Source organism: Python bivittatus, unplaced genomic scaffold (assembly GCF_059951505.1).
Source record: "Python bivittatus isolate LINGU-HERP-01145 unplaced genomic scaffold, Pbiv_v1 ctg000590_np1212, whole genome shotgun sequence".
In the NCBI taxonomy this organism is placed as follows: Eukaryota; Metazoa; Chordata; class Lepidosauria; order Squamata; family Pythonidae; genus Python; species Python bivittatus.
This window is the reverse complement of record NW_028277086.1, coordinates 21760785-21784166: the sequence shown is the minus strand read 5'-3', so window position 1 is coordinate 21784166 and position 23382 is coordinate 21760785. Positions and strand designations below refer to the sequence as shown.

At 38.1% G+C, this 23382-nt stretch overlaps 1 protein-coding gene across 3 annotated transcripts in view; it reads left to right on the top strand.

Annotated features, from left to right (window-relative positions):
* The window catches only part of VPS13B (vacuolar protein sorting 13 homolog B), a 403839-nt gene that overhangs the window by 366867 nt on the left and 13590 nt on the right, over positions 1 to 23382 (top strand). For 2 of the 3 annotated variants that reach the window (XM_088149086.1, XM_088149088.1), the window contains exons 49-58: positions 6 to 207; positions 1823 to 2011; positions 2828 to 2974; positions 3914 to 4197; positions 8088 to 8215; positions 8519 to 8718; positions 15777 to 15892; positions 16949 to 17772; positions 21139 to 21315; positions 22319 to 22489. In XM_088149086.1, the coding sequence (XP_088005212.1) occupies positions 6 to 207; positions 1823 to 2011; positions 2828 to 2974; positions 3914 to 4197; positions 8088 to 8215; positions 8519 to 8718; positions 15777 to 15892; positions 16949 to 17772; positions 21139 to 21315; positions 22319 to 22489 (2438 nt within the window). The remainder of the gene's footprint in view (positions 1 to 5; positions 208 to 1822; positions 2012 to 2827; positions 2975 to 3913; positions 4198 to 8087; positions 8216 to 8518; positions 8719 to 15776; positions 15893 to 16948; positions 17773 to 21138; positions 21316 to 22318; positions 22490 to 23382) is intronic. The other variant, XM_088149087.1, reaches the window with a different exon arrangement.

Below are 23382 nucleotides of genomic sequence, written 5' to 3'. Positions count from 1 at the left end.
AACAGCAGTGAACAGCTCACTCAGTGGGATAGTCCAATGCGTGTGAAGCTGTCGGTGTGGAAGCCATGTGTGAAAACCCTGCTGATAGAACTCCTGCCGTGGGCTCTGCTGATCAATCAGTCCAAGTGGGATCTTTGGCTATTTGAAGGCGAAAAGATTGTTCTGCAGATTCCTACTGGGAAAACAATGATACCGCCAAACTTCCAGGCAGGCTTTCCATTTAAGTGTTATTTTCTTGAAGAAGTTTCCTTTTCATTTCATGTAGGTGGGGCTTGTCAAATCAGAGGTCACAAGGTCTTGCTGAGTCATGACCCAGGGCACAGGGCATCTTATTTTTATCAGTAGCTACACAAGTAGAGAATCACATAAGTAACAAGTGGCGGGCATTCTTCTGCCCGCTCTCCAGCTGAAAACAGGCCCACTTATCGAGTTAATTCTGTTCCTAATACAGGACAAACAGTGAGAAGTCTCTTTTTAAGATCAGCGACAGCTTCCATTATTTGAGGTGTGAGGAAGTTTTATAGGTGTTTTTAAGTTGAGAAACAAGGATAATATGTTGGCTAGGATAGTGCATGCTTTGAAAATGTTTCGGAACAAGCATGGCATGTCCCTGTTTTTTGTCAAAATAGCCCAACTTTTTCAGGTGTCTTTGTGAGCCTTTAATAAATCCACTCATTAATGTTAATGTGACTCTTAAAGCATTAAGAGTTATAATGTCCTCTTTCTTTTTTTCTGTTTTCCACAGAAGCGTGGAAAAAGTTTTTAACACCAGAGAAGTGCTGCACTTGTGCAAATTCCAAAGTCTTTCTGTGGAATCATTTTTGAAATGTGCACAATCCTTATATTTACTCCTTTAGGGCCCTTAAATAAACTGGGCTAAAACCCTTTAATATAACTTAACCATCTCTAATTATCTACGTAGGACAGATTGATTTGTTAATTTAAAATACTTCTACCTAACTTTTTGTGCATGGCCTTCTGATGCTTTCTCTATTTACCATTTTTAAACCCATAGTATTTGGATGTAAAAAATTAGTCTTAGCCTTAGCCTTGAATCATACATTTAGCTGGGTGGGAGGGTGTGGTACAATAGGAAGATGTAGAAGTAACTAGAATGTCTTTCCTACAAGATATAAGCAGACTGGATCCCTACTTCATGCTAAGGTGTAATTGCACAAAGCTTTATATATTAGAAAGGTAGAACAAATGAAGAGGTAAAAGCAGTAGCATTGTGGGTTTCAAAACCAGCAGGATGAATGTCAATAGGGACATACAGAATCCTTCATCTAAGTAGAAAAAAATCAAAGGCCCAAGTGTAGTATTTGGGAGAAACACTGGACAGCGGTACACATGAAAAGGATCTGAGTGCCTTAGTGGATTAGAAGCTGAACAGGAGGCAACAACAGAGCAGTAAAAAAGACAAAGATGATCCTAGACTACATGGAGAAAAATTAAGTGTCAAGATCTTCATTCCTTTCTATTCTGCGTTGGTTAAAACATACCTAAAATACTGCTTCTAATTTGCATTTGCATTTTAGGAAAGTAAATCAGAACCTATCCAGAGAAGGTCAACCAAGATAAGCAGTCTAAAATAAGAACTTATTTGAAGGATGGCTGGAATAGTTGGGTATGCTTAGCCTAGTGAAGACAAGACCATAGAGAAAAACAATATCTCTCTTCAGGTATCTGAAGGACTGTCCCATAAAAGATGTTCCAATGTTTGTTTGGAAAGATAGAAGTCTGGAAATTCCCTCTGCCTAAATATCAAATGGAAGTATTAAGTAATGGAAGTGTTGAGGGTAATCAAATATTTCTATTTCAGGAAGCTTTTCAGATTGGAATATATTGGGCAAACAGTAATACTGTACACAAGTCAGTAGCCATTAAGCTAGTTCACAACATGACATCACCAAAATGGAAGGATGGCGACAATGAGGAGGTGGTAACACTGGATGAAGAAGGGTTTGTTGAAGCAGAGATCAGACTTGGATCCCTTCCAGGTCATCAGAAAGTTAGTACTACTAGAATTATATCCTAATCTTTAAAAGCAATAAACAAAAAATAAAGTATCTGCCAATAAGTTTTTTTTTTAATTGTCTCATTCAAAAATAACTAATTAAAGATATTCCAAATAGTCACTGGGTTACTGTGCTAGATTGGTCTTTCAAAGTAAATTAATAGCTGATCTTTCCCAGAACGGATTTCTTCTTGAATGGAAGCTGTTACTGGTGTTCCTGTGCCTATTACTCAGAAGAAAACAATTTGGATTCCAGCTCTGCTATTAAGTATAGCCAGGAATGGAGAACTAAATTGTTTCTGAGGACTGGATCCCATTTCTCAACTGACCTGGCAAACAGGATAATATCAAAAGCTCCAACCTTTTATCATTAGTTTGTCTGTGCAGGAAGAGGTAGGAGCAAGGGGCCCAAAGAATGGTTTTGAGGGCTATTTTTTTTTTCTCCTGTTGTGGCTAAGCAAAGATGTTCCTGCTTAGGTGCAATAAATAAGATGGTGGAAAGTCATAAAGAAATGGAGAACTGTCAGTTAAGTCATCTGTATTACAGAGCTAGAGAACTTCCAGTCTGGGAAGCCCCCCATCTCTGTTTCTCTGCACTTAACCAAAGGAATGCCTTAAGAAACAGTGCTCAGTGATTAGGCTTAGGAAGACATGGATTTTCCCATTAACTCTGTGTCGGAATAGGGCATCAATGGACACAGTTTTATATATCTTTCTCCAGGGCAATGTGCTTTTCTATTTTTTTTTTTTCAAGTATAAAGACAAATTATTAACTGTATATGCTTAACCTTCTGTTACATTATTCTGCAGTTGTGTCAGTTCTGCATTTCTTCCATTGTTCGGCGTGGTATTCAAATCCTGCAGATTGAAGACAAGAGTATAATTGTCAATAATACCCCATACCAAATAAGTTGTAGGCCGCTGTTCTCTGTTACGAAGTCCCAGCTCAGGGAAGAGGTACAACTTTGATTACATACATTTCTTTAACATATGTACAAACTGCTTTGGGGGTAAACTTCTCTAAGCTTTACAACAGGAGGAACCTGGGTCTGAAGTAATGCTTTTCTTACTGAAGAGAAAACAGTGGACAAGGAATAAGAAATAATGGCCATTTTTGGTTATTCCAGTTAAAGGGTAGATGCCACAGTATAGTCAGCCATGGAAATGAAAAGTGATTGTTGCATAAATTTTAATAGTTCATAGTGTTAGTTCTCCCTGGCTCTCATTAGAAATTTAAGGCTGCCAAAACAGGAGCAGCGCAGTCTGGAATAACTATAGAACAGTTCTAAGAATTATGGTACAGCATTTTCATATAAAGTAGGTACATCTGTTGACAGCCTGAAACTGTTTGCAGCACCTAAACTTAACTCTGCTGGTTTATAAGCATTTCCGAAGCTCTGTATACAAAACATGTGAATAAAATAAATTTAAAACTGCAGAATGCTACACTTTCATAAATCCCTTCCTCAGAAACCAGACAAGTAACGTGAAGCTTGTGGCAGTCCTGAATGCACTTTATAGGACTTGTATTGATTTTTATTGAAATTGAGGCATTGGCTAGTATACCATTGTGCAGAACATGTTGGTTCTTTTTTTTACCAAAAAAAGGTGTGTGTCTCCCAATTTCATTCAAGATAACATTTTTCAGTGAAATAATGTGTGAGTTGCAAACTACTGCTGAAAATTGTATATTGCTCTGCTGTCCCTCTCAAGTTCTCCCATTCATTGGAATAATGAAATCTGAATATTGAGGGAGTCCTGACAAAGACTTCATCATACATGGAATGGCAAATTCTTCAGAAGTTTGCAATATCAATGTGTCAAATATTCTGGCAAATAAGAGTTACGTATTCTGTTTCTTCTTTTATTTATTTTTCTTGTCCTTGTGTTTCCTAGTTTTTACCAGCTCCAGACAGCAGAATATTCAGTGTTTGTTCTGCTACGGAGTCAGATGCTGCCAAAGTTTGTTCTGTGCTCTACTGGGACTTGATGCCTGACATTAGTCAATCCATTTCTGAGGAGCTTCCCATTCAGAAGTATATGTTGCTAAGCTTCAAACACAGCACAAATGGTCCCGACACTCCATGCTGGAGCTTACCAGCTGTCATTAGACAGGAATTCCCAAGGCAGAGCATAGCTGTACCTGTTGGTGGTAGAGATGAAAATGGATTCTGCACCAGGTATGTAGTCTGTATGTGAATGAAGCTTTCATTTAAGCGGAAATAGTGTTTGGTATTGTAGATGCATTAATGAAGAATGGATATTTAGATTGAGTCACAAGAAATTCAGTTGTACTTTTTGTATAACCCTCTTCATAAGGTGTCTGTTATTCAATATTAGAGAAAGTAAGGGTATTTGTTTCTTACAGTCTGTGCTCACTGTGTGTTTCCAATAAAAAAAGGAAAGGGGAAAAAAGAAATGTATAATATCTCACTGGACAGATCTTTTCTGACACAGTTAATGTGAGCCAGACGATACCACGATTCTACAAAACAAGAATGTTCTTCTTTGTGGTTACACATGTAGGTTTCCTACACCTGTGCAACACACTCTTGCGATGTCATGAAGCTCAGCTTTTGACAGGCTCCACTGTCACCACATTGTCTATGGTGCAGCTTAAAGGCAGTTCTTGCTGTTTACTTCAGTTCCTTTCAATCACTGCAGCAGTTACAAAAGCTGTTTCGTGGTTACATAAATACCAGAGAGGAAAGTAGTAGTAGCAGCAGCAGAAGCAGTAGTAGTAATGTTATTTTTCTCTGCCTCTAACTAGGCCCAATCTAAAGTAATGAAATACAGTGTCAAGAAATTGATACAAAAATACACTACAACTCATGTTAGTATCACAACTAAAATATAAGGCCGCAGTAATCTGTATGGCCCATAACATTTAAAACTGTCATTAGAATCTGTAACAGTACATTTTTGCATAAAGAATTAATAGTTAAGCCAGGTTCAGAAAGGGCCATAAGGAACCAAAGGATACATAAAAAAGAAAGCAAAATCTATGGAAGATAGATTTCTCCTTTTGCAACTCACTTTATCAGATGCATAGAGCGACTGGACTGATTAAGGATTTCTGTGTATCTGATGAAGTGTGCTGCTGCTATGAAAGCTTATGCCTTTTAATAAAATGTGTTAGTTGGAAAAGATGCTACCAGACACCTTCTGATTCTTTGCCACCATAGATATAACACAACTCTCTTCCAATGAGTTGTTGGGAGTTGGGCAGCATACAAAATAAATACATAAAGTTTATATCCTGTGTTCCCATGAAGTAGCAAATCCTTCTGAAACTGTAGAAACTTGACAATTTCATCAGAACACCATATTCAGAAAATCAAAGGCATTCTTAATTACTACTATTCAGTTATGAAATTCACTCTCTTCAGAGTTTCACTCCAATCAGAGCATTAGTAACCCGAGAAAGCACTATGAAGCCTTTTGGTGTGGGCCAACTGGAATTAGGTGCAAATTCAGTTGAGAAACGATATAATCCTATGATATGTGCAGCCTCATATCACATAGGAGATGGAAATACTAACAGCAAGGATGGAGGAATTGCTATTTGCATGGTTGGGAAAGGTAGTGATGTGCTGTATTTGTTACATAAAAAAGATCCCACTTTTGTTTCTTTCATATTTATGCTTTTCATTCCATATCTATGACAGCTGTCAATGATGCAAATGATTTTGTTCTTGAAGCTTCAGGTGTTTTGTGAACAATGAGATTTTCATAATCCAACCTCTTCCACTGGACAAGGTAGATCTCTCCCAGTGCAGTAGTTTGAGAAGAAAGGTAGCTATTTAAAATTGCACAATTTATTTGAAAGAAGAGCAAATGAGAAGAATAGGAAAGAAAATTAATGAGGGAAATGATGATCTGGAGAATATAGAAGGAAAATGTCCAAGTTTTAAAGGCACCCTATATCCAAAGTTGCATTCCCCTTTTAAAATAAGCCACTCCTTACAGTAAAAATTCCATTGCTGATTAGAAAACTTGATTTCCATTTCCTGTCCCAAACCTGATTTTGTTCTTAGAATATGCTGTAGATATAAATAAGAAGCTACATAAAGTTGAGTAAGATCAGAATCAACCATATGGTATTGCCCTTAGAGTGAGCTATGTGGGAGATGCTTTGAAGACAATGAGTTTCAATCCCTAAGCACTGAGGAGGGGAATACCTTATATCGTTTCAATCACTCAACAGTGACTTTTCTGGGTGATTTATGAGTAGTGTGGCTGAGCTTCAAGAGATTCCAAAATAGGTCTTAGAAGAAAAGTTGCTGACAAAACACAGTAATCCTAACAGACATCAGCAGGACACAATAGCAAGTAAAGATTCCTGGCTTGAATAAGTGGATAAAAACTGATACATTTTTTATCCACTTATTCTAAGTTTATTCTCTGTTTTACAATAAAAATCCTGTGTAGACTAGACATAGATGCTCAACATACATGAGAGCTCAGTTGTTTGCTCATTTCTCCTTAAATAATATAGTAGACAAATTATCTTCTTTTTTTATCCAGCTGCATGCTGTACAACACAAGATTTTCATTTTTGTGTGTGCACATATGTGTGTATGTTATTATTTCTTGGATAAAGATGTGTGGATTATTTTTTAAAAATGACTGCAATTCTATAAACGGATCCTGGATAATTGTTCTAGTGTACTACTTTCATCTTACAAATATTTGGATATTTGTTTCAAACAACTGGCCATTAAACTAACATGGGAAACTGCTACTGAATCAGGTCGTTTTCATCAACACTGCCTGGTTTTCCAGAGTAACCTTGGACTTTCTTCATGGAAAGCATACAGAGAAAATAGTTTGCTCTTCCGGCATTGAAAATATTTGAGAAGATTTTAGCACATCACAGGAATTTGGTTCAAGGAGCATTTTAAATAATTTTTAAATATTTGTTTTGCTAGTATACCTAGTCTTACATGTTGAAGAGTATTATCAATTTCTATGACAGTGAATAAGGCCATAGTATTTTTAATAAGATTGATTGATATCGTTGATCAATATTAAGCAAACATTGCTATTTAGAAGAAAAAATAGTTCAAGTTCAAAAATAGTGTCCAAATTTTTCTTTCATTAGATCTTTTTAACACTATACAGAATTTAAAAAGACGTTCATTATATTCACACGATGCTAATAAATATTTGGGAAATATTCAACAAACAATTTAATAAATAGGACCATTGTCAAAAGTGTAAGAGTACACTCTTAAGTTAATTCCAAAACAAATGATTTGGGGTTGAGGAAGACCTTATATTTTTAGATTTTGTTATCTGGATGAGACTTATGCCAATAATCCCATATTTCAATTACTTTGTATATGTGGGGGCTAAAAACTGAGAATATTATACGCTAAACACTTTTTGTCACTTGTATGCTAATCCAAAGAAAAGATGTTTAGACACTTTGCTGAAAGGAATGTTTGATAAAACATTGCTTGAGCAACTGTGTGAGGTAATTGCAAATAAGAATCATATAACAAATCAATTTGCTTTATTTACTATTGTTGCAAAATATATGAATGAAAGTTTTAAACTAATGGCTGTAAGTTATTAACATGCTGATTCAATTTGATTAATATGTTTATTTTTATATATATCCTATATAAGATTCTGATTTCATTCATATTCTCACATCCCTGTCATTCATTATGCTGACAAATACGTTGATTGCACATGTTGCTTTTTACTACTCTTCTGCATTTATTTTGTATAAGTGGTGTTTGATGCTGGAGAATTCTTTGGAGTAGTCATATCAATGCTATAGAATTACCCTTTTAAATGAAGGGCACCTTTAGGGGAAATCTTGTACCTATGATTATTTTCTCATGTAAATCCTTTCGTATTATAACTACTTCCCCTCTTGTTTTTCTTTGTTAAGGTCTTCATAAGTGTAATGTTACATTTTTTAAGATAGGAAGATTTTGGATTTTAGAAGGAAAAACTTCAAATATTTATTCTTTAATATCTCACTATGAAGATACAAAGTTTTTAACTGCAGATGAACTTTTCTTAAAGAAATGTGTAATGTTTCAATCTTGTTTAGAGCCATAGCTCTGACTTACCAGGAACATCTTGGGGTGACATACTTAACCCTATCGGAAGATCCTAGTCCTCGCATAATTATCCACAACAGGTGCCCTGTCTCACTGCTTTTGAAAGAGAACATCAAAGGTATGTCATTTTTGTTGCTACAGCATAATGCTTAAACCTTTTAATGAAGAGGCTTGTTCTCCCTCAACTCTTTGTTTCAATACATTTATTCAAAATGAAACATATTTAAGCCAAACATTAGAATGCGTAGGCAAGGGAATGAAAGGAAGATCCATAAAATAAACAAACAAGAAAATGGTATGTACTGCTAATCTGTCAGAGTTCATTAGAGGCTAGACTTGCATGTTGAGATATTATGGAATTGCACCATAAATTCAGACATTATTCTTTAAAGCGCCTGTTTGATATTTCCTTAAATTCCAGACACACCAAAGTTTGCTATTTACTGCAAGCATGTTCCAGCTGAAAGTTCAGTGCACCATGAGCTTTATCATCAAATTTCCAGCTATCCAGATTGCAAAACCAGAGAACTGGTCCCTAGCATTCTTTTAAAAGTTATATCATCAGAGGAATTAACAAATGAATGGAGTGATTTTGTGGACATTAATAACCAAGGCACACAGGTTAGTGGTTTGGTTTGGTTTTAAATTCTGAGTGTTGCGGCATAAAGTATTTTGACAGTAAAAGATAACATTTGCATAGAACAGATTATAAATCCACAATAATAAGAAACTAATATCCACCAATTAAAAATAGGAATTAATCACAAATAAAGGGCCTGATAATATGAGTGCATTTTCTAATAGCAGAAAGATTTTCTTTTTGTTCATTCCATGTTATTCTGTTTCTAGGTAGGTGCACTAACTCATATGCCATTCTTTTATTTTATTTTTAAAAAGCAAGAAATATCTGCTAGGAAAAAGAGATTAATGTGTTGATCCTCCCATGAGAGTCTAAATTATCTTTTCTTAAATAGTTGTTTTTTCTATGTTTTAATACCTTATTGATTTGAGGGCAGTTGTGTTATTGTAAGGATAGAAATATAATCTTTTTCATGCTTTTAAGAATTGTGAATATTTTTTTACATTCAATCCTTCATTTCATTTTTCAATCTCATCAATTGACATGTGCTTTCCATTGTACAGAAACATTTGTTGTTTTGGGTTCAGTGTTGGAAGCTAAGATTGTCTTATAACAATTAAAATGTGCATGCTTTCTGGTGCCTTTTAACTATATTTAAACAGAGAACCACAATTCAGGCAAGGAATTATGGAATGGTATCGTTTTTCTGCTTCCAATCAATGTTCCTATCCAAAGTGTTTTGGGGACAGGTGAAGGTTGGATAAGGGTATCACTTTAAGAACAAACATTAAGTCTCATATTTGTGATTACTTTCGTTTTAAATATTTAACAGTGGCAGAGCTTGTTTTGCTGAATTTAATAAAACCTTGTATTATTTAGTTGCATCATGAATATATGTTAAGTTTTATAGAGCAACAGATTTAAAAGGGAGAGAAATCCTGGCCAAGGAGTTTCCAGACCAAATGTTGATAGTGGGGACATAAAAGGAATGAGGGAAGATAATAAGGAAAACTTACAGGGAGGTGAGAGGAATGATAAACACAACACTACCAAGGGATTAATATGAGCAAATGCTATAGCTTTCCCAGCCGAAGCTAAAAAATAAAATTAAATAAGCAGATTCTGTTTATTGCTGAACAAGCACTTGGACCGTAGAATTGCCACCAAAAGAAGAAATATTGTCTCTTTCCTTGGTCTTCTCCTGCAAAGTTATCCATCATTGTGGGGTGGGGGTTTTGTGCTTCCCCAGAAGATCCCTTAGTAAACATTTTAAAGAGAACAAAGAGGGCTTGGATGGGAAATGGATTTTCTCAGGGGCAACCTGGATTCTGAGAAATGAATGCTACTTTCAGTCTATGACTGGGTTTCCCAGTGAAAGTTCACATTTTTTATGATATGAAGGTTTTTATCCTGAGAGCAACAGCTTCCACTGCTTTTTCTGCAGGTTTCATTTTCTTGGTTATATATTAAAGTTCAAAGAGCTTTTGGTTACATTAGTTAAAACTTATTTGCCAAATGGAACTCTATCTTGAAATCAGAATATTGAAAAAGTAAAAAATGTGTATCAAGTATATAATTTCTCAAAAACACAGAACTTACAATTCCTTTGCATTTGAATTGGTTCGTTCTGCTTGTAATTTTGGCACAAAAATGAAAGCAACTCTGATATCATAGGATCATAAGTTGTTTGCTCTTTCAGTTGAGCCATTAATTTAAGTGCTCTTTCTTCTTGTAAGAAAATGCAGTAGATACTAACTGAAATTCCCATCTGCCATTTGCTATCAAAGCCAACTTTGGCTCAGATTCCAAAGTGTTCAGAAACAGGCAGGAGTTGCAAGGGCAAAAAAGCACTTTTCACAATGCAAGTTTAAAAGCATACTTGATGAAGGCAAATGTCTGTAAATCTAAGAAACTAAATAGTAGAGCTTCCTCTGCTGTGTTTATTTGACCTGAGGAATTAATTGCCATCAGGAAATCTTCAAAGAAATAATTCAACAAGATGTTACAGCAAGATGTTATTTCATGTTTCAGAAGAGTGCTGTGTCCACTAATAACATCTGTAAGCCAAGATAAGTGTAATCTAGAAACAAAAATAATTTATCAAGCTTTTAATAACATGGATACATTTGAAAAAAGCTCCCCTCCCCTCTCCCCTGGTTAGGTTAGCACATTCCAGGGTTTTTACCTGCCTCAGAAGCAATGATGTTTTGCTGCTGGTAGGAATATAGATGTAGAATGAGTGGCTTGGTGACCTAGTTAAATAAGTAGCAGAGACCTTCTAGACAAATTAACCTCAGCATGTTTCAGTTTATATATGTAATGATATTTCTATTTTCAATAAATCTATGAATTTGAAAATTAATAATATAGTTTTTGAAAAGCAAAGGATGATCCTTTGTTGAGTTGGGCAAATTCCTCTGCATCCATGCTGGAAACATTTGAACTGGACACACTCTGGAACCAGTACGTGAGACAAAAGGAAATGCATCACAATATAGTACATACAGTTCTCCAAGAAAACTGCTAATGAGGGTAACTATCTTCAGCGGTAGCAAAGACTGCCGAAAAGTTTAGGGTACTTATTAGAGCCACATTCCCTGTCTGTCTTCTGGCATACGTTATCAAACAAAGTAACCAGAGCCTTATCTGTTCCTGTCCTCAGTCTGAAACTAGTTAAAATGGGTCTAGATAAACAACATTATCCAAGACTCTGGAATACATAGCTGTCAGTGATTCAACATCCATCCTAAAAAACAGTACATTGACAATAGATCATTAGTGCTTCAATATGTAATACTTTAGAAGTAGCCATACAACTGTGTATTTCAATATGGCTGGGTATTCTTTCATGCAAGATTTAGCCAAATGTTCTGTCCTTGCTAGATGTTAAAAGCCAGTGTAGACAACCATTCTTATGGAGGGAAGATGGACCTTGTGGAATTCTTTGAAAGACACGTAGATGGTTTTAAGCTAGGAAATGGGGCTACAACATATCACACAGCACACTCCTATACACATACCCACACCAAGTATACTCATAGACATACAGCACGTACCAATAAGATTTCTGAGCACAAGACCATCTTTAACTCCCTTCCCCCAAGTGATTTTAATTCAGTGAAGATCATTAAGTGTGACAAATTAAAAGTTCCTATTCTACCCCTTCCTTCCCTAATCCTAATGAAATAGCTATTGGGGGAGGGATTTCTCTCCATTCATTATACCTATGTTTGTTTTTTCCCCAGAATTAAACAAGTTTGAATGCTTATGGAACCCAACATTAAGCACAAAGGCAATTTGCATTTCAGAGTTTTAGGATGGAACAAAGAGCTAAAGCATTTTTATTAGGTCTAATTGGATTGAGACTCCTGTACTAGCTATTTATGAATATAAATGTACATTAATTCTGCACTGAAGATAAAATGATTAGTATAATATGTAGTTTATTCCAGTTTTTCAGTCAATGAGTATTTGTATAACAAGGTAATATCACTGTTATTTGGATTTTTGTTTGATTAAAAATAAATAGCTCAAAATGTACTATACTCTATGACCTGAATAAAATGTGTCTTTCAAAACAGTGATTCCTCCTGCAAATTTTCTCTGGAGGGTCCTCTGTCTAGAATAGAATTTAAGGGAGGGAAAAGCTGTGAAGGTAGGATCAACTTTATAAAACACTGCCAAGAGATCTAAAAAGATGAGGAGGGGTGCACTCTTCCATCCCAATGCATGTCATCCAGCTGTGCAATTAATGCAGCTTTTATCCCATGCTCAGGCCTGGATCCAGATAATATACTTCCTCTAAGTGCATTGCATTTGGAGCCCTATTGTTCTCCACAACTTTCCCCAGGAAGGGAAGATTGGAGACTGGATAGTAGCCATCTAACATGGCTGAATCCAGTGTGGGCCCTTTCAGGAGGTGATACGTTACTGTCTCTTTCAAGGCAGATGGCACCACCCCATCTCCAATGAGACTACTGCCCATCTCTTTGATCCAGCCTCCACTTGCTTCTGAAAAAGCCAGTTGGGGCAGAAGTCTAGATCAGGCGTCCTCAAACTTTTTAAACAGGGGGCCAGTTCATGGTCCCTCAGAATGTTGGGGGGCCGGACTATAGTTTGAAAAAAACATGAGGATCCCTCCTGCGGAGTATGAGGAGAGGAGGAGAGCCGCCAGACCCGGCATACCTGTCATGTAGAATAGTCCGGCTCTGTGATCTCCCTCCTCGTGCATTGCCTGCAGCTTCCGACACAGCCCCAACACTTCCGCTTCTGACAGACAGCAGCGGTAGCCAATCAGGCGGGCAGGCCGGATAAATGACCCTGGTGGGCCGTATCCAGCCCGTGGGCCGTAGTTTGAGAACCCCTGGTCTAGATCATATGGAGTAGAGCTTATACTGCCCAGTATCATATCTACTTATTTGAAATTCTACAGGATACAATGAATCCCAGATCGCATTGGAAGACTCAACATCTCCATAGTTCCTGTCTATGAGGAACCAACACTTGAGCAAATCTAAGTGATTTTATTGGCAAAATTTTACCCCAAATTCTCACAGAAGCATGTAGGCAGATCTTACCAAATCTTGGTCCCAAAAAGGAAACAAGACACCCTAAACAAAGCTGCTGGGGCAGAGTTCACCAGTTCGATAATGGCAAAGAAGCAGGGGTGCTTTGCTGCCCTTATTGCCATGTGGTAATCTCAGTCATTATCTGGTGCCTATATTCAGTCATGTTCACTTCTGGTCTTTCTGCATTAGTTCTGTAGGTGTTCTTCATCTGCTTCATCTCCCTGAGTTTCTTAGTAAACCAAGGAATCCCTTCAGATCTACTGACAGGTGAATCTGCTCTGATGCAGCCTTATCAAGTGTCCTGGTTATATCCATACTCCAGAATTGAACCAGATGCTTGGCAGAACTGTTTTCCAGATTGGTGGGGAAATCCTCAAAGTCCTCAAATGCCTGTTGGAATCCATTTGAATCCATAAGGTATCTTGGATGAATCAGTTTAATGGGTCCTCCCTGCAGGGGTTTGGAGGCAGCAACTACCCTCAGGTAAACCAAGACTGATCCGACCACAGCAATGGATTCATTAGCATATCCTCTATCTTCAGATTGCTTACCAGCTCCAAAGTGAAGACTAGAAGTATGTGGCCACTTATGTGCATCAGGCCAAAGAGAATCTGGGACAAAGCCATGGTTGCCCTGGAGACAATGTATTCCTGAGCTCTCCAGAACCCTACCTCAAGGCATAGAGATTAAAGTCTCCCAGTACTACAAGTCAGGAAGACTCCAACACCAGCTCAGTGATGAGCTCCAAGAGCTCAGGAAGAGACATTGCTATGCAGCAAGACAGGTAGTACGCAAGCAGAACCCCTAGCTTCTCCCTTCCCCCAACAACATGAAGAAGAATTCATAGTCTGCCCCTCATGAGCAGAGCCCCTAGATGCTATCAGATTTTCTTGCTCCCTCCCGCCTTGCATTGCTCCCTCCCACCTTGGCATTGAGATTGGCACAGGACCCCCAAACCTGGAAAGCAGATCTTGGAGAGCAACACTACTGCCCCCACCCAAACAGCTTTCTGTAATACATGCCTGGTCTACTAGGTCATCCCTGACTTTGTTCACAATCTTGTAAGAAATTATGCATAGAATTCTTTACTACCTAATATTTGATAGGTAGGAAAAGGGAAAAAGCAGGAAAAAGAGGAAGTCAAATATCAAGAATCTGTAAAAAAAGTTACTGTCATAATAGTTAACTCTTTTATTGATAAAATATTTTCTTAGAGACAGTCATTGTCTCTTCTACTTCAGAAAGTGCTTCCTCAGTATGTGGCACCACTTCCTTAAAAGTGGTAGCCTCGGAATGTTCCATTTGATATCTCTTTTGGCTTTATTTTTTGTCTTGCTTCTTCAGTCATTTAGATCATATCCTAAATTTCAATATCTCAGTGATATTCAAGCAGTTTTCATTTTGTGCGACTGGAGGAGAAGGTGGCCTGCTCTGGGGTAGCATCACAGACAGTGATGTGTCATCAGCCAGAGCTATAAGGGTCTGCATAACTGAGCAGTGAGGGGCAGATGCTCCTAAGAATCTTTCAACCAGCAGGGTCTCCCAGGATGCCTCCATAGCCAAATACAAAACTCTGAGGAATTATGCCCTTGTGGAGTAGATTATATACCATGTTGGGAGTCATTTAGGTCAGCGTTGTCCAAACTTGGCCACTTTAAGATGAGTGGACTTCAACTCCCAGAATTCCCCAGCCAGCATGGCTGGCTGGGGAATTCTGGGAGTTGAAGTCCACTCATCTTAAAGTGGCCAAGTTTGGACAACACTGATTTAGGTGAAAGAGGCCTTTTAAGGAAGATGAAAACTTATTAACATTCAAGTCATTTTTTTTTCTTTACAGTGGAAGGTGTTTCAAGTACATAGCTTTCAACATACTATATAGGCCATAATATTCCTGAGAGTATAAATGTTCTTGTAGTGTGGTGTTTTGTGGGCAATGCAAATAAACATGTACATGTATATGGGTAATGAAGGTATATCTGAATGAAGCACCACTACTACCTTCATGCAAGCAACGCATTGTGCTCCCTTCAGTCTCCCATTCCTTTCTTAATGCAGATCGAGTTTGCTTTTAGCCCAGAATTATCCCTGAAAATTGGGAACACTTTTGTAATCAGAGACAAAAGATATGAAGTGCCCTATTTGTGCAAAAAACATATACACTGTAAGCTTTTCTACCTTGGAAAAAGGCTTGGAAGTATCTGTTGCACCTAATTCTGGGATAGTATACATAAGCGAGCAAGACAAATTCAAGAATAAGGTATGGGGGAAAAAGTCTTCATGTCCTGGACTTTATTTGAGGAGTCAGTTCAGTTAAATTTGGGAGAATCCATTTTTGTCTAATGCTGTAGGTCTGTTGTTATTTAATTTGATACAGAATATTACTAAAAATTGCCATTTTCAAACACTTGTTTTATTATAGTTCTGTAGACGCCACTCTGAAGTAAATAATTTTAATCCAAACAGCATTAATTTTATTGAATCAAAGCATAGCCACATTTGGTAGATTTCTAAATACTATTTCTTTTCCATAGATTGTATTCTTAACTGGCTTTGGCTACATTTATGTGGATATTGCTCATCAGTGCGGGACAGTAATAATCACTTTAGCACCTGAAGGAAAACCAGGACACCAGGCCAATTTGATCAGGTATGTTAAAACTGCTTGGAAAGAAAATTGTCCTGGGTAGCTGTTTAGTCCTCTAGGTGTGAGGTGACTTATTAAAACTAGCACAACTATTTGTTTTGTCTGGTGTCACTGCTTATGTGTGGCATATGTTTAGACCACATGTTAACATTTTGTATATCATTGTAAGCCATGACAATTTAACATCTGAGGTCATGTCACTAAAGGATAAACATGAAGTGCCTGTTATAATAAACAAGACTCAGAGAAGACTCACACATTTCAAGTTTATTGGCCAGATCAGCAGACCTTTTTTGCACATAACTCCCATTGAGGTCTGTGGGAGTTCTCATTCATGATGAAGGACAGAAGAATTATCCGATACAGACTGTGTAGTTGATCATCTTTATTACACAGCCTTATGCCCCCAAACTGCAAAATCTCTGTTGTGAGGTCTATAATATCGCCTATTTATATCTGCCAAAGTACTTGACTTTATGATTTGGCATCACAGAGAGCACAGAAATGTTATTGCAGGCTTGGTTTGTGTATTTTTAAAAGGTCTTATAATTAGGAATCACCATGAAATTAGCAAGTTTCAGTATTTACTGATTCACTTGTAGTTAAGCTTGGCAGAAGAGCAGTTAACACTATAAAGCCAGCCAGCCCATCATCAGTTTAAAATAGCCATGGTGATTTAATAGGGGAAAATACCGCTTCCATAATGTGAAATTAATGATCCATAATAGAAACTGTCCATATTGTTTGCCCAAGATGTAACAAGATGTGAGGATATTTTCCACTGACTGCTTTACTTGTCTCTACATTACAAATATAACTGAAAACTACTGTGCACAAAATGTTACAAAGAAGTTTGAACATGATTTTATATTAAGAATTCAAATATGCATTTATGTTGAATGGGTAGGGAAAGTGTAGCTGGGCACATATAAGTAATAATATCTGTTAGCATAAGTTGACCAGATCCTCATATTCAGTTCACAACAATTGCATTTGCATTTCATTTAATTTTTACTTGAAACTGGAGGAATGTTTACGATGTTGTTTTCTCTTATACAGAACCCAGGAGCAAAGTCTTCTGTTCAAATTGTTTATTAATCAGCTGAGCCTCACAGTATATGATGACATCACGAACTCTAAAACATCATCAGAACTTCTGCGGTTCACAGTAGACCACATTTATCTTCATATGGTTCCAGTTGCTAGCTACCTTAGACCACTCTTTCACAAATTTCAAGGAGAGACTACCAGTGGCCTTCAGCAATTTTATACTCTCCAGGTCTACTGTGGAGACTTACAGCTGGACAATCAGCTTTACAACAAGTCGAATTTTCATTTTCCAGTGGTGTTGTGCCAGGGAGAAAAAAATGAAACCATACAGTGGGCTAAAGTCCATAACCTTATGCTTTCCAGTAAAGACCTGGAAGAATGTAACAATAATGCATTTGTAAAACTTTGTGTCACTTTGTCAAAAGAGCAGCATTTATTATTTCATGTGAATGATCTCAGTTTTGAAATGAAACCAACCAGGTTATATGTGGAAGATACATTTGTGTATTACATTAAGACTTTATTTGAGACCTACCTTCCAGACAGCAAAAGTGTTTACCGTTCCACAAAAACATTGACTGTAAGCCAGGCACTGCCAGAAAGGGTGAGGCAGCATGCAAATGCTTTAGTCAATCCAGTAAAGTTAAGGAAGCTGACCATCCAGCCAGTTAACCTCTTGGTGAGCATCCATGCTTCCCTGAAGATATATATTGCTTCAGATCACACTCCTCTCTCCTTTTCTGTGTTTGAACGAGGACCCCTTTTTACAACTGCCAGGCAGCTTATTCATGCCCTGGCCATGCATTATGCTGCAGGAGCGTTATTCCGAGCAGGTATGTTGTTGTTTTTTAATAATTGTACACGTTTTTCTAGATTAAGTTTAAAATGTATGCTTGCATTTCTGAAAAGTAGCAATAGAAGTTATGCTTGGTCCTACACTGATGACTGAAATATGTACCGTTATCCACCCAACTATTTTAGAGATACCTGTTCTTTTGGGGCGGGGGGAATCAGGAGTCTGGTAGAACTTTTTCTAACAGATTTTATTAAAAGGCATAAGCTTTCATGAGCTGCAGCTCACTTCATCAGATGCAAGAATAAGCTGAGAAATGACCATGACTTAATCATTATATGTCACAGAGATTGTACCTAAGGCTACAAATGACTTAGAATTAACTTCCATTCTTACTCATTGAAATGTTATTTCAATATTAATGCTGTAGGCTAGATTGAACACATCATAGAAGAAGAGAGAGGCAACCAAATCGTTTCCATGCTGTTGCTAAGAACAATTGCATACCCTATCTATTCAGGTAGCAGAAGTTAAGTTCAGCCTAGGAGATTTTACTTTTTATTGTCAGCATGCTTATTGCTCTGCAGTTGCAAAGTAACAATGCTGTCTCAAAGAATATTGTATTTAAAATCTCATCTGAAAATGACCAGAAAATTTAGTAATATTAAACAGCAATAATTACTTGGACTTTAATGGGATATTCACAAGGCTTGACACAAATAGAGGGATGGTACTACATTCTCATTATCTCTTTGCTGTCTTAGCCAACTACTCAACTCAGAGTTCAAAACCATTTCTTAATATGATCTCACAAAAGGAGCTTCTTTTGTGGCATTATTCAATCCATCTCCATACATTCGAAGCAAATTAGGCCATTGAAAACTGTGTTCTTGTTCGGTTTCCCTTTAACTGTCGTTTATGATTAGCAATCTGTCTTTCTTCCCAGAATCCTCACATTAGACTGGCATGCAGATGTTTATTGTCCTTTGATCTGAGGAGTGTGTTTGTTTTACTGATTCTTTGCCATCAAAGATCAATACTGAACAAACAGTCTTTTAGATCAATGGATAGCTTGTCTTCCTCCCATACCTGCACATTCACAAAGCGACTCCATCTCTGCGGCACTTTTTTAATGTATATGTGTGTACATTGCATTGAAGCAATTATCTTCTTCATTCCATCTGTTTTGGACTAGATCATTCCAACGTATGTGTGCTCGTGTCAGTCACTGTGTGAATGGGTGATAGTGGAAGAGCTAATTTCATGTATATCCGGGGCCCATGTAAAGGTAGGACACATCCAGATTGGTCGGTTTGTAAGACAGGCTTAGATATGAACTCCTACATTGTTTCCTATGAATTGGTAGATAAGCAAACCATTAAAAGGGCTCATTGTTCACACCTGCCTTGCATGCTTAAAATCCCAGAATTATTTCTAGTTCAGAAGGAGTAGATAGCAGGAGCTGAGAAAGTCTGAGGTCTTAAAATGCCAGTCAGAATGGATAATGCTGGACTGAAAAAACAAATAATCTATTGATATTGAACAGCTGTTAATTCATTCAGCTCTGCCAACCCTAAGGAAATCTTTCCTTGTGACAACCCCTTCACTCAAATGTGAGCTTGCAATATAAGCTATATCTGGTATATAAGCAATCAAAACATTGAAAGCTTTATATATATTATCAGCAAAAGTGTTTACAGTACTGTTCCCCAAAAGCCTTGGGTCTAAGTCAGATAGTGCCTGAATGAGCCAGCGTGAAAATATGATCAGTGAAATGATCTGAAAGGTGAGCCCCAGGACAAGCATCATAGTGGATGCTGGGCTAGAGAGTTTGGTACCATGCAATCTGAGCATACTTGCACATTCACTACTATGACACTAGTATCCTGGTGCGCACATATAACCATTTGGGATAGTAGCTGATACTAACTACCACTGCTTGTTTGGATTTCTGAGACTATTGCAAGAAGGTAGGGTTGGGGGTATTTTTGAAATAGTGTTGATTTTGCTTGTTTGATACCCTCTGGGGTTGGTTGGTTGGTTGTTTGTTTCTTGTAGGATATAGGCAAAACAATTGAGGTGGAAAATGCAGTTCTACCTTAAGATGATCAAACAAGTTATCTGTTTCATTTGCACAATGCTTAATTAATCTCATAAGCCTTATTGCAGAATCAAAGAAACAGCTTTTGTCAGAGTAGACTCTTAACTATTGTAGCTTATGTGGTGATTCTTTTTTTTTAAGTTGCCTTCTAAATAATGGAATGAAAAATCATAATGTTGAAATATTTTTTGTTATTGGCTTGAAAGTCAGTTGCTATATCAAATTACTTCTAGACTTTTCTATAACCTTGTAAGTTGATCAGTATGATAAAGCCCTCTCACTCTGAAATATTTTTCTATCGTAAGTTGCAGAAATACTGCATTAAGTGAAAAGAACTGGCATGAGAAATTGTCCATCTATTGTGGCTGCTCAGTTGATCATAACATGTGTGGACAGCTGGCCAGGCATTCAGGCAGGTGCAAACTTGGGCTCTTCTAGTCCTGGCAGGAGGCTCTTTCTAGCAACCTTCACGATGCGCTGGCTACAGAGAACCTTCTAGCCCTGGTGTCTTCGCATTGCTGTAACGTGCTCGGAGTCAGGCTTTCTGCTGGCAACCGTAACTTTGTGTGAGAAACGAAATCTTAGAAACTCCTCCACCCTCAAGCCCTTGTGGGGAACGTATAAGGATCCTCCCTCTGAGTAATTTAATCATCATGCAAATGCCATTTCTGTTTACAGTTATGTTGAGCAAGAAGTCATTTATCTGGCCATAACTGGACTCTACAGGAAAGTGATCAGCACAGAGCTGTTGAGTGGATTAAAATCATTCCTTGTGTGCTTGTCAAAAACCTGCATCCCCTTTCCCAACACCCCATCAAGCCGCTGACCTTCACACTCCCCAAGGCGGGACAGTGTATCACTGTAAACTGGCTGTCATGACTCTTCTGCTGGGCGGACGTGAAATAACAAAGTTGCTTTGCAAGATGTAAAGCCTCCGGAGCAAAATAAGCCTCTGGTCCTATTATTCCCAGCCGTCTGGCTGCAGCATCCCTCTCTCCACACGCAGCTTTAGCAGAAATACGGGAGGCTCATGGAAGGAAGTCATTTTAAAGCTATTTGTGTTTTTGCCAAAGAGATTTCTTTGATTTAGAAAGCGTGAAAGATTGCCATTGCTGAATCTGTAGCGGATGAGCTATTTCCCGTGTTTTCCTCAAAGGAAGTTCATGATGTGATAAATTTTAGTGTAAAAAAGGGGTGGGGGGATGAGAGTGGGGTTTTTTTCCATCTTTTTCTTTTTATTTAACTGCAATTTCTGTGAAATTAGCGTGAGCCTCAGCTCATTTTTTACCACACATCTCTTTGCAGGATGGGTTGTGGGATCTCTGGAAATTCTTGGCAGCCCAGCCAGTTTGGTAAGAAGCGTTGGGAATGGGATCGCGGACTTCTTCCGGCTTCCATACGAAGGTCTCACCCGTGGCCCTGGAGCCTTTGTTAGTGGGGTTTCCAGAGGAACCACGTCGTTTGTAAAGCACATATCTAAAGGTATCCATCTCTTCTCCCCAATTCCAGTACAGCCCTAAGAGAAGGCATCACTTTCTCAGATGAACTTGCCACCCTCAGCTGTATTTAAGCCCCTTGAGTCTCAGGGAATGGTGTATGTTGCTGTGTGGGTGCATTTGGGGTGGGGGGAGAGAGGACCTCCTCTACTTTTTCTATTCTACTATTGTTTCTACTAGTGATTTAAGCTTTCCCACATGACCACTTTGTAATGCAGTAACTGAACAGAAATGTTAAAGAAGTTCAGTATTTCTGCAGTACCTCAGAAACCTTACACCACATTGCCTCATCATATGTAGTTGAAAAGATAATAATAGACACTGTTATTAAATATTGCTGAGCACATTTGTAAAGCAAGCCCACATCTGGCTTTCCCCGGATTTGTATACAGACATAGCGCCATCTTGTGGCTTCAAAGGCCAAGCGGAAAACAGAAAAGATTCAAAGCACTGCCAGATTATCAAAGCGTCGCCAGCAGTTCAAAGCATTGTCAGATTATCTCCAAATAGTGTTATTATTTGCTGAATCTTCATTAGCTCAACACTGCTTGATTTAGGACAGAGATTAACAATCTTTTCATATCCAGACAAAAATCATGCTTGTTTCTGCTATGGCATGGATGCTGAAAATTTTTTAAAAATTGAAATTCCCCCTTTGAAAATCTGGGGGGAAAAAAATCTAAGAGCGTTACTTAGTCTTGAAATTCCATGAAGTCCACTATAGACTGCCACATTGCCAATCCCAGTTTAAGATTTGTTGTATCACAGTTACAGCAGGCCTCATTATAAAGTCTGCTGGGTGGGTAAAGAATTGTACTGAGGACATGTAACATATATTATTCATGTAAGATACTGTTTTTATGTGTTACAGGCCCTGATTGTGTAGAGAAAATTCTGAGCCAAGTAGTTTCCATTGTTTTTAAACAAAACAGTAACATCCCTCGCCGTTTCCAAATGAACTGGGCATTTACTCATCTGTTTGCCTTCAGGTACACTAACATCCATTACCAACCTAGCAACAAGCCTGGCTCGAAATATGGATAGGCTTTCATTGGACGAGGAGCATTATAATCGGCAAGAAGAATGGAGAAGGCAGCTGCCGGAAAATCTGGGAGAAGGACTAAGACAAGGCCTTTCCCGACTGGGCATCAGCCTTCTAGGTAAGGAGCCCCATTATGTCCACCATTTGGGAGGACATGATCTGAAAATATCTGCAGGTTGAATATGTTTATTTGGAGCTACAGTATTCATTTGGTCATTTTCCTTTTGCCAACTCGAGTAGAACTTTTTGACTTTGGTTTCCAATTCCAAATCGTTCCTTGAGTGAGGGCACAGACATAGAGAGCCAGAGGATCGCTGGCAGAAGCAAGATCTGTGTGCCCCGTAGTGTAGACGTTGCAGTCTCCGCTTGGCAAAATAAAGTTCCTCCACTATTCTCAATTCCTCTAATTTTTCCATTTAACTGAAAGTGAGTTACATATTTCCACATTGGTGGGGATTAGAAAATTCATTTGAAATGAAAGCTTGTGTCAGACCTAGCCACTGCCAAGTGGAGGGAACAGGGGCTGGGCAAGCAAAGCAAAGTTGAAAAGCAAGGCTGTTGCCTTGGACAGCAGAGTTATGTTCTCAACTGTGATGGGATCCTCCCTTGGGGACACAGGATATGTTTTGGGATGCGGGGGGAGCAGATACATTATTTTCATGTATTATTTGATTTCCTCTCCCTAGCCAGGCCTTGGGTAGGCTGATTATCCCTGGCAAGCAACTCTCCCTGAATCATATCGGACTTGCAGGGGTGACTACCTCTCCCCCCATCTCATCCTCTTAATCTAATCTGAGAAAAAGAGAGCTCAGAAAAAGCTCTGGTTTCTTGTAATTATGAGTTCCTATAATCTTGGAGGGGAACAGAGACATCCTGTTTTAGCCATCTGGTAAGAACGATGCTAGATGAATGCTCCATTCCACAAAGCTGTATATGTAGCAGCAACTGCATGTGAATTCTCCACACTTGGGGAACAGATTATTTAATGGGGAATCACAGAGTAATCTAATT